Source organism: Nestor notabilis, unplaced genomic scaffold (assembly GCF_000696875.1).
Source record: "Nestor notabilis isolate BGI_N333 unplaced genomic scaffold, ASM69687v1 scaffold29381, whole genome shotgun sequence".
NCBI lineage: Eukaryota > Metazoa > Chordata > Aves > Psittaciformes > Psittacidae > Nestor > Nestor notabilis.
Genome location: NW_009916491.1, coordinates 1 through 11,649, shown reverse-complemented (window position 1 = coordinate 11,649; position 11,649 = coordinate 1). Strand labels below are relative to the sequence as shown.

The 11,649-nt window shown below is 50.2% G+C and overlaps 1 protein-coding gene across 1 annotated transcript in view; it reads right to left on the bottom strand.

Moving 5' to 3' along the window:
- Positions 1-11,646, bottom strand: part of SEC16B (SEC16 homolog B (S. cerevisiae)) — a gene marked incomplete at its 5' end in the record, with an annotated part of 18,157 nt that extends 6,511 nt beyond the window's left edge. Inside the window, 15 exons of the mRNA XM_010024619.1 lie at positions 2,067-2,207; positions 2,734-2,839; positions 3,074-3,185; positions 3,785-3,902; positions 4,020-4,101; positions 4,774-4,871; positions 5,446-5,673; positions 6,207-6,342; positions 7,579-7,640; positions 8,156-8,313; positions 8,651-8,792; positions 9,544-9,658; positions 9,775-9,880; positions 10,413-10,525; positions 11,603-11,646. Coding sequence (XP_010022921.1) covers positions 2,067-2,207; positions 2,734-2,839; positions 3,074-3,185; positions 3,785-3,902; positions 4,020-4,101; positions 4,774-4,871; positions 5,446-5,673; positions 6,207-6,342; positions 7,579-7,640; positions 8,156-8,313; positions 8,651-8,792; positions 9,544-9,658; positions 9,775-9,880; positions 10,413-10,525; positions 11,603-11,646 — 1,761 coding nt within the window. The remainder of the gene's footprint in view (positions 1-2,066; positions 2,208-2,733; positions 2,840-3,073; positions 3,186-3,784; positions 3,903-4,019; positions 4,102-4,773; positions 4,872-5,445; positions 5,674-6,206; positions 6,343-7,578; positions 7,641-8,155; positions 8,314-8,650; positions 8,793-9,543; positions 9,659-9,774; positions 9,881-10,412; positions 10,526-11,602) is intronic.
- Positions 11,647-11,649: the final 3 nt, after the last annotated feature.

Here is an 11,649-nt window from a genome sequence, read left to right as displayed (position 1 = left end):
CTTCGCGCCGCCTGTCACCCTAGAAGCTTTGGGGACAGCCAGGCACCACCCCCTTGAAAAACAGCCTCCTGCGTGCCAGAGGGCTGTCATCACATTCCCCATCCTCCCCCAGCAGATCTTGCCTAGAAAATCTTGCCTAGAAAAAATAACCTCGTGGCCTCTTCAGAGGTCATTTTCCCCTCAATCTCTTGCCACCCCTGCTCTTCTCTTCCACGCTTGCTCCAATTTGGCCCTGTCTCCAAGTGTAGCATTCAAGCTGGGCCACTGTGCCCAGCCGAGCCCTGAGACCTGAGCATAGGGGGATTATCACATCATTGTCTCACACATACCGTTCTTGTTCTCATAGCCCAGAACAACATTATAACATTAGCTTTTTTTTTCCTTTTTTTGCAACAGCATCCTGTTATGTTGCTGCTCAGTATTTTTTTCATGCTTCACTATCTCCCCCAGGTTCCTCTCTGCAGTACTGCTGCTGCATGTCTAATTTCTCCTGCAAAAGAAGGGCCCGTGCTGCCGTAGCTTCAGCCATCTCAATGACAGGGTGTTCCAGCAGCTATCATTAATGCAGCAAGAAGCTCTTCTAGGGTGACCCATCTCACCAGCCCTGGGTGAAATAGAGGGCTCCCTGCAGAGCTAAATCCCAGTCTGGAGAAATTGCTTAGATAAGGGTCCAGTTTAAGACAGCTGGATGAGGGGAGATGACACTCAAAGTACTGCTCTTCATATGAGTCTTTACTGAATTTTCTCTTACTGGTATCAACCCATTTCTTGGGTGTTCATCAAGCTCCCTCACACTCATTTACCTTCTATGCTTTGATCTAAGGCAGCCACATGATCCTATTCCCAAAGTTTTTAAAAACAAAGTCCAAAACAGCACAAAACACCTCCCAATTCCAGGAGGTTACAGCAAGACATGACCCACACAGTCAGAGCCCAGCTTGAGACAGAGACTGGCCACAGAAAAACAGAGTAACCCAGCACCCAGCCAGGAGCTTGCACTACCTAGAGATCCACTGTCCCATCTCTTTGCAAACACTCATGTATTCATCCTAAATCAATTGCAGGAAAGAGGAAATTATAAGCATGATTACTCCTAAATGGGGGGAATGTTTAATCCAAAAGCTAATGTGCACTTTGATCCAATATTAATGAACCAGCACCTGGTTGTATATCGTCCCCAGCTTCAAAAGAGGGGAAGTCTTAATCAAACACTAATGTGTATCATAATTTGTAACACAGTCTAAAACATCAAAGACAAGAGCATCTACGAATGCACTAGTTTTTCAGATGAAAGTGTTTTCTCCCAGGAGAAGCATTATCCCCAGCAGAACAGCAGATCTGAGAGGCTGTTAGACAGTAAATAGGTTTCAGTGATAAGGGGGGGTGCTATGTGAGCCAAGTTTTGGGCAAGTTCTGCAGCACCTGCTTCAGAAGGGCATCGTTGCTGCCCCTCATCTCTCAGCACCATGGCTTTTGTTCCTTTCCTGACAGAGGAAGGCTTCAAGCAGCCTCAGCACTGCCCTGGTGATGTGCATGGGGTAGGCAGACCTGCTCTCCTGAGAGCCCAGCCTGCCCAGGGGGAACTGGGACACTTGGTTTCACCCCTCCCTGCCTTAGCACACTGCTCATGAAGCGGAAGAGCTGGGCTCAGTGCTACAAGCTGGGACATGCTTCTATTCACTGTCACCCCAAAAGAGCCCCTGGCAGGTAAATGGAATTGTGGGATGATGCTGGAGGGGAAATGTGAAGCACTCACACCTCAGCTTCTCAAGTCTGTGCCATTTATAAGTTCAAAAAGCCTCTCCAGAATACAAAACCTCCTTTGCTTCCAAATAACTCTGCTCCTATTTGGCAGTCAACACAATTCCTTTGTTTCTATCCTAGATCCACAGGTATTAGAGACCCCATGGAGTTGTTGGCTTTGCTGTATTCAGTACATAGCAAACCCTGGGGGGCTGCTCAGCCAAGCACCCCAACCATGGGAAACCCCAAGGATGATTCCCACTATACCAGGTCCTGAATGGGTATCATATCCTGCCAAGAATGCATAGAGGTACCACACTCACCTTCATCACTTGCTGGGCCAGGACAGGGTGGCTGGCCGGATCCTGGCCCAGGAGCACAGTGGCAATCTGCTCACAGTATTGCAGGGCCTGGGCTGGGAGCCCATAGTCAGCCAAGCGAGAGGCATAGAGGAGCTTGTATACCTTGGGAGAGGGAAACAGAGCAGACATAGATGCGGGCAAGGAGATGCTCACAGGCATGGGCCCCCTCTGCCATGGCACATCATCCCAGCATGACTCAGCATGACAGTTTTCCTCACCCAGAGATGAGACCTCATCTGCAACTTGGGGGCACCCCCACCCATCCCCAAACCACAGCACTGTCACAAGTCCAGCCCAGCCCAGAGCCAGCAAATGGGCAGTAAGGAGAAGACACCAGCCCACCATCTTCATTCGCTAACCCAATCTGTGCAGCGCCGAAGACAGCAGCAGACTTATTTCCAATATGAAAAGTCTATCCATTACCCCAGAGAGCAGGAAAGCATCCAGACCTGAGCAAGCACTGATCAAACACACCACAACCCAAATTCTGGAGGAACTCCTTGGACAGGGAACCAGCAAGGAGATAAGCCTTGAAAAGCAGCCTGAATCCCTGGCTTCAGAGGGATGGATGCATGTTTTGGGGCAGGTCTGAGCTGCTGCACCAGATGTGTTTGTGAATCTCCACTACCTGGAAGGGCAGCAGGATAGATTCAGGCTGCCGTAGCTGCTGGCAATACTCTAAGATTTCCGTCCGCTGGATGGCCTCCATCCTGGCAAACTGGGCAAACCCCTGCCTGCAGAGGAGAGGGGCAGGTTCAGCAAGCAGCAGAGCTCTCTCCCCAGGCAGCCCCACAAACAGATTCACAGCTCCTCCATTTGTGCCAGCCTGCAGCTGGAGAAGCCAGAGCAAAGTTCACAGTAAGAGCAGTAAAACCCATGAACAGGGATTGTTTTTGTGAGATCCAGGGGATGGGGAGAAGGTGAGACATGTAACTCTGGTGAAAGCACCGCCGCCAGGGCTCACTCACCGGTGGCTGCTGCCCAGCAGAACCATGCGCTCTGCCTTCACCCCAAAGTAACCAAAGGGGATATCTGCCATCAGGTAGCAGAAATGAGCTGCTTCAACTGATCCCTTGCCAGCTGGATGGGAGGAAAGAAGACAAACACTCAGTCCTGAGAGGTCACCATGTGGGTCAGCATTGCTTTGGAGGTCCCCAAGCTCACTGAAAACCCAAACCCAACCGCCTCATTTTTCTTCCCTGTCCAGGCAGACCCAGATCCCCTCTCCTCTCCAAGTTTTTAAACTGTATTCTCCAATTGCCACTTTCTGTGCCTAGGAGAGGTTTCAGTTCAGTGGTAGAACCAGGGGAACCCGACCAAGGGACCGGCTCCAGCTTCAACTCTGTAGGGTATCATTATTGGCATGAAATCCTTGAGAGCTCCCACTGCCAGGAGCACATCTCAGTCCCTTCAGTTACATATGCCCTCCCTGGACCCAGCCATTCCAGTCATCTCCAAAAGAGCTGCTAATGGATGTGCCTGAGTCTGGCTTATCTGCCAGCACAAAATGCAGTGGGATCCATCAATGCCTCATCCCTGCTACTGCTCAGGCATGTGACACCTCATGTCAGCACCAATGTACATCCATGCCAGCATGGACATGCACAGCAATATTGCAGGTGTCCACCCACTATTACAAGACAGAAGGAACATAACTGCTCACAACAAACTCTGCTCACCCAAGGTGTCTCCCATAGTGACGATGGCTCGGTGGTTCATCTCCATGTCTCCAACCTTGTTGGACAACAGCACAGCCAGGTGAGGCCTCCAGTCTCCCCATGTGGCATCTCCACAGCACTGGGGGGAGGAAAGAGGAGAGTGAAGGTGAGCAGACATGGTCACCACAAGGTGGATGTCACAGGCAGGTGACAGCACAGGGGTACACAGGCTGGGGCCAGCCTTTTACTCACACACCAGTGCTGCCTGAGGGATTCTTCCTGACATGAGCTGGAAGAGGGTCTGCAAGGGGTCATTGGTGACCAACGTGCTGGTGAACCTGTGAGGAGACAGCAGGACAGCAGAGATAGGGCTGCTGTACTGGGACCCCAAACCCTCATTCACCTCCAACGGTAAGTCTCAAATGCCCCAGGAAAGCAGTGTCCTGAGACGATTCTTGGAGAAGGTGAAAAGGATCATCAGCCCACCAAGCTGATTATCTGCATTACCTCCAGAGCAGGCAAGTCTCCAGGACAACACTGGATAAAACGTCCTTAAAAGGATTCAGTTTGCACAAGACAGAATATGTCTGCTTAACTCTCCCTGAAGGGATCAACCCGATCCAGACTAAGTACGTTAATTCCAGCAGAAAACATTCATACAAGTGGAATGAACACTAGGCTGGATCATGGTGCAGATGGCTCAGCTCTGCCTATCCAAACGGTTTTTGCTAGAGCAGCAAGGGCAAAGCCAAAGACTCAGAATAAATCCACCCTACACCTCCAGGAAATGGCTTTCTTTCTGCTTTCCAGCTCTCATTTGGTTTCTCCCATCTATCAGGAAGCCCATCAGAATGGATGTGCCATCCCCACTTTGCCCCCTCTGAAAGAATTAACTGAAATCAGTGCTTTTTTTTCTTCAGTGCACTGAGGCTAAAGGCACCCAAAGGGATAACAGGTTTGGCAAAGCCAGTCACAGAGCATCATACCTTGCTTTAGCTTCTCTAACTTACCCGGAGAGCACCCAGCTGTAGGTCCGAGGGTCCATCTTGCTGGAGAGGAAGAGGGCATGGCCCCAGAGATGGTTTCTCATGGCCCAGACCAGAGCATCCTGCAGACAAGGTGGGAAAGGGATTGCACTAACTCTGCTCCCCTGCATTCCTCTGCTGCTCACCCATCTCAGAGAAGAGCTCCAATAACTGCTCTAACTAATACCCTCCAAAAAACTCTTCTGTGTTCACAAAGGCACCTTTATCTTTCTATCATAACAAGAACTGGGACCTTCATAGCAATATTGTCTTAACTGGATCTCCAGGTCTGTGCTGCTTGTTAACTCTCAACATCATCACTGTAGGTTCCCAGCCTGGGCACACAACCTTCTCTGCATCAAATCCCCTTTCTCCCCGTGGCTTTTGGAATCTCTTGAGATCACATAGCTGCAGAATAAACCCACAGTGCTGGTAAAACCCTCTGCATCTTGTCTTCATTTGAGGCCCCATCCCAATTCCCAATGGTAGGTAAATCACTGCCGTTAGCCTTGTTGTACAAACACAATTCAAAGGGTTGATCCCACAACCACAAGGCACTTCATGACCAGTCTTCCCTTTAAAACCTGTCTGAAGAGGCCAAGGGGACCAAGCAAAAAAAAAAAAAGCCTTGTGTCCTGGATCCCACTCACCACTTACTTTCTTCCTGCCATAGTAGAGAAGCTTGGTAAACTTTTCCACTATCTGTGCCTGTGTCTCCACAATGGGAGGGACATCCCCTGTGATGAGGTCCAGTGTCCCCGTCTGACGTGACATCCACTCGTCGTCTGTCAGGCCTATCATGTTTGCCGCAGGGTTTTGCCTCTTGTACTTCTGGCGCCTGCAGTCTTGCATCAGCAACTCAGCTGTGTCTGAGCCCACCATGGACTGCAAAAGGGAAGGGGACGAGTGAGGCTGCCCCATAAGCAAAGGCTGATGGCACTTCCAGTCTGACATCCTTACATTTGTACCCTCATTCAAGCACATCTCCTGAACAAGACCAGCCCTGGCCACCGGCACACAGTTTTGGAACGCAAAAGATTCAGCAAAACTAGCAGGACCTTCAAAGGATTCACCCTGAAGCCACAGATTAGATTGAGTGGATTTTATTGAGTTAAGGGAATAATCCCCTTTCAAGCATGAGCACTGGCTCATCAATGAAGGTAGCACCAGTCCCTTTCACAGCTGCTATAGCATTGGGTTGTTCATAGTTCACATGGATGCAAAGCAATCACAGAGAAGGGTTTGCTCCAAATATCCAGTCAGTATCAACCTGATTGATTGATAGTACTATGGGAATGGGATGATTTTAAGGTACATCCCCTCTGAAAACAGCCACTGGATGAAGAGGCACCTAGGGGGCACATGACTTGTCTCACTTCTAAGATCAAAAGCGTCAGCCCTTTCCACAGGACACCTACCCCATTCTGCTGGCAGAGAAGGACCAGGAGTTTCCAGAGAAGAGATGAATCTCTGCCTCTCTGTGTTGAGAGATCACAGCTTGTGGCTATCTTCTGCTGGCAAAATGTCATCACATCCACCTTGTGCAGATCTTCCCTACAGCAGCAAAGAGAGGCATCAAAAGAAACACAAGGCATAGCAATCTAGGACATCAGACTCAACATGTCCCCAGGTCCACTAATGGGGATGCCAAAGTTTCAAAGTGACAGATGGAGATCTCCAGTGCCATTGACTACATACCAGACTGGCCACACCAAGCTCGAAAATGCTTAAATGTTATGATTATTATGACTCTGTAGATTTCTGTTTTGGGGATACAGAGTACATCCCAAACCCCCTCTCTGCTCTCCTGATATTTTCATCCATCCGTCTACAAAGAACCTCAGTTTTGCTTTGCTGTGCTGCTGTTACAGCCATGGATGTCCCAGGCTGCAGGAGCAGGCACATATACAGCCAGTATCTTTTATTTAACTGGCATAGCATAGAGAGAAAGACACGCTTGTGATCACATAAGCCCTTTGGGTATGAAACGGAAGCAGAAACCTTTAAGCTATGTGTAAGCCAGGCAGAACTGCTCTCTTACAATAAGATAAACAGACCATTGGAAAGAAAGAGTGGCTGAGACACAAGATCAGCCAGGGGAGAGGGACTGGGGATTGAGATGCTGATCCTGGCTCAATCACACCAACAGATCATTTAGGGATTCCCCAAATCCCCTTTGGCACAAATGGTAACCTCCAGGTCTTGTACCCAGCTTCTGGGCATAAGCAGCTCTTTTGCTCAGAAAATGGTTTTCCTCCTTCTGCACACTCCTTTTCTCTCCCTGCTTTGATTGAGTGGCCACAAGACAAACTAGTGTAACCAGAACAGTACAGAGACAACCTGATGCAACACACCATGATTCACCCCCAGGCTCACACTGGGTGAATATGCATACCAGATCTGACCTTGCTGTGTTCAACAGTCTTGAGGGGGACAAAAACCTTAGGAAAAACTAAATCACAGGTTGACCCAGAGCTTTAAACATCCAAAGAAATCAGTTTTCTGGGACATGAGTACAAAATAAGTTCAGGCATACAAACCACACCAAGCCCACACTCTATGAATATTCAAAAAAACCAAAACACCCCATCTCCCACAGTCCAAACCAACCTACACCTTAGCAAAGAAGCTGGGCTCCCAATCTGAACCTAGACTTGGCCTTTTCAGGTATCTTGGAACCATGGGGACCTTAAAGCCTGCTTTCAGATCATGTATCCTCACAAAGGAGGGTTGCTGCCATGCCAGCACAGCCTGGAGGCCACAGCTCCTGGACCTGCCTATGTAGCATACCTGGCCAGGGGCCCCGGGAAGGCCTGTAGCTCCTCCAGCTCTTTTGTGCCATGAAGGACTACCTAAAAAACAAGAGCAAGTTCAGCAGCTGGACTCCAGCAATCAAACCAGACACAGCTGGGATATCTAAAAGTCAGTGCCTGGGCCAAGGATTCAACAGTGCTAGTGAAACCATTCTCTGTGCTGTGTTAAGGTAACTCCAGAGCATAGACCCTAAACCATCACATGGACCCCAGTGCTAAGTTCCAGGAAAAAATGCCTGCAAAACAGGAGACTGAGGGGATGGATACAGCCTCTGTATTGAAGCACCTCAGAAAGGTGAATAGAATTATCATTCAAAGAGATATGGACCACATCTGTACCTCACTGTGAACAGGTCACAGATGACAAGGGTTACAGAACTAAAAGAGCAGGATGCAGGATGTCCATGTGGGCTCAAGAAAAGATAGCTGCAGGGGATGAGAAGGTTGCTAAGGAGGCTGTTTGTGTGAGGAACAGTATTTGCATCCCTCAGGGTGAACGGAGTCACTTTAGCAAGGGGACTGAGGACAGTTTGGGGTGCCAGGCTGTGACATACCTCTAGGCTGTGTAGCTCGACGAGAGCTAGCTGCCCCTTGGCAGGGTGGTGGGGACACACCAGCACCAGCTGGCCTCCAGCTCCAAAGCACACCACCATGTGTGGCAGCGAGAACTTGAGGGGTACCACCGGGGCCAGGGTGGACATCAAAGGCCTCCCTGCAATGACACACAGGCCACTGTGAGTCCCCTCACCCTGACCCTATAGCTCCTCCTTTATGGAGGACATAACCAGGTCCTAACCTAGTCCCCCAACTTAAGTGACTCTCCACTGACTCCCCCCATGCAAGAACTGTCTCTAGAGCAGGAGGCATGCATGGCAGCTCCTGCACCTACTGTAGCAGTGCCACTGGACAATGGACCCACCCTGCAGCCCCCAAGCCATGCCTTGTGCCTGCACAACATCCTCCAGGAAAGGACCAAGCTGCCTAATACCAGCCATTTATTTCCTTGCTCCCTCCTTGTCAGAGGGAACCAGGGCCCCACCACACCTCACCTGATTGTGCCAGGCCCCAGGTCCCTGAAAGAGCAGGGTCATAGTAGTCAGCACCATCATGGATGTACTGGCTGAGCTCATAGCCGCTGGAGCTGAGCCCTGACTCACGGTACTGCAGGAGCAGGCTGGGCTGGTCTGATGGCTGCAAGGAAGGGAGAAAACACAAACCTGGCTGAGAAACTAGGGACATTGCTGCTTTTCTGCACCCAGGGCAATGGGACAGGCCCTGCTGCTCCATGGAAGTTCCCAGAGGGAGAAGCCAACACAGCTAGTTCCCATCTGAGCAGTTCACACTCTTGAGCATCTTAGGTTCATGATAGTACATTCCATGATCATACCCAATGGCTTTTATAATAATTGACATGAGCCACCAATCTAGCCCAACAGCTTTCCTAGCCCTAGCACAGACTCCTCAACACAGCTAGCAGATGGGGCTTGGGAACTCACAGAGCATTGCCCAGGAGCAAAACCAGAGCAGCTTTGATTTGGTGTCTTAATTTACTCTTGGCAAAACAGTGAACAGGATGCAAGTGTGATGGAGCAGGACTTGCTGGACAGAGCCAACAATGACACACAGCTTGCAGCTACCTAGGAAGGATGCAGAAAAGCATCCCACCAAGCCTGAATTTCTGCCCTGCTCTTGGACCTGTGCAGGAGCAGTGTACAACACCATGCCTGAGGGAACGACAGCCCAGCAGATGGAGACTTCACAATTACTAGTATAACCCACAATAATCCCTAGAGATTGCTAGGCAATGAGTGCAACACAGCAAAGCAGCCCTTTTCTCCTCAGCCTCTTTCCCAGCTGAAGGAGGGACAAGTGGATTGCTCCCAGAAATCACTGGGAGATCCCCAAGTATTTTGTCATCCACCCCTGCCCACCTTGAGGTTACCTCTTGTGGCTGGCCCCCAGCCCCACCCAAGTCACTGCTGTGGGTTTCTCCCCCTGCCCTCTCCTTCCTGGCAGCCAAGGTGTAGCTCTCTTCATAGAAGTCGTAGGTCTGATTCCTGCAGGCAGGCAAAGGAAGACACCCTGAAGGTCAGAGGTTTTGTGACCACTCACAGACCTGATAATTTTGCAGCAGACTGTTGTGCCAGGGGATGCCCAGACTGCCCACCCTTACCTGTCTGGCCGCGGGGAGGTTGTGGCCAGGTTGGGGTGGTAACCCTTGTAGTAGTGCTGACCCTGGTAATTGGTTCTCTTGCTGTAAGGCTCTCCCTGTCTCAGGTCTAGAGAGGGAATCAAGATTTAGCGTTGCCCATCTAGAGCTGCAAGCCATAATGAAGTTGCAAAAGAAAAGTAATGAGTCAGGCACTTTGCCATGCACATCCCATTTGCTTCCAAATTAGCCCGACACATTGGAGTTATGATAAAGCCTTGTACACATTTGCCAATGCAGCACTGATCTCCTTTCCTCTTTCCTCCCTCCCCTTTTCTTCAGCCCATGAACTCCAGAAGGAGCAAAAATGAGGCCCTAGACACCATGATCACAAAGCACCCTCAGCACTGAGTTCAGCCTGGAACTAGGAATCACACAGGGTTTTAGCCATGGAGATCAGGATCAAGTATCCCCTTGAGTGTGCACAGTTCCTGCTCGCATTTCCCATACGCAAGCTGAGGACAGTGCTGCATGGGGAGAACAGCACCAATGGCACAGTAGCGTAGGCAGAGGAAAGCCCTGAAAAGGTACAAGCCCTGGAAGAACCACCCATCCTGGTGAAAGGCCTCTTCTTCTGCAATAAGCTGCCTCCATCTGCAGACCCAAAGGATAAGCCCTTACCTCTGCCACGGGCTGCCACTGGTAGCTTTCGTAGGTGTAGTCATCCCTGTAGCTGGCTGCTGGATACTGCCGGTGGGGGTCTTCATATCCTTGCCTGAAACACAACACAGCATACTTAATCTGAGACAGAACGGGCACCACTGCAGGTTCTAGACCTTATTTAGGATTAGAACTAAGCCCCAGGTGGACTTTTGGAGGCAGAAAAAGTGATGGAAATAGAGCCAGGTCTACTGTCCAGGTGCCGTGCTCAGCAGCAGAGCCAGAAACTGGTCCAGCATCACATCTGTAAGGAGCAGCAGAAGGTGCTCTATAACAAAGCTGTGCACTGCAGTTTCAGGTAATGCCCACTTTCAGCTCAGTGGTATGGACTTGTCGTGGGGATCAGCTCTCATCCCATATTTGAGAGAGATCCCCCTAAAGCACCTTCTCTGCCAAGCTCTGGAGCTGCCATATCCATGGCAGAGCTCAGTGGGACTCCCTCTGCAGTGGAGCCCGGCCCAAACCACCCACCTGGCACTCGCATACCTGAGGCCTTTCACAACTGACAGCGATTTGGTAAGCCCCATGCAACACCCCTCTTCCCAGTGTGAGCATCATACAACCTCAGCGCAAACACCCGCATATCCACACCATAACTCGCTGAGGGCAATAACTCAGGCAAATCATCCCAAATTTGCTGGAGCACTCAAAGCCATTTCTCAGCACTGAGAGCATCATCTAGCCCACATTTTATCCTTCCATCCTCCGCTGTTTCAGCAGCTGAGCTTGCAAGCTCTCTTTAGCTCCTATATACCATTTATATTTTTATTGTCCACCTTATGCTTCCTAAAAAAGAAATTTATTTAATCAAACCTTCAAGAAAAATGCACCTCGGGACTGAGATGAAGCCTGTAAAACTGAACCACAGAAGTCGCAGCTGTAGGAAGAAACCAGAGCTGCAACTGCTATGCAGCCTCAGATATAGAAGTCACCAGCTACTTAATAGCTGGACATCACCTAGTCATGCCCTGCCCCCCAGGGCTGCTCGCCATTTCGCCTGTGCAGTTCCAAGGGCAGGACCCATGTCACAAGCCCCCACACCGCAGCGGTGAAATGGTCAGATCTCACTGTAAGAAGGTTTACAACAGGAAGGGGGCTCAGCACAAGCATCACCAAGTTGTGCGGCTCTCACCTGGAGTACGGCCTGCTGGAGTAGCTGCTTTCGTAGTGCTCGGCCCT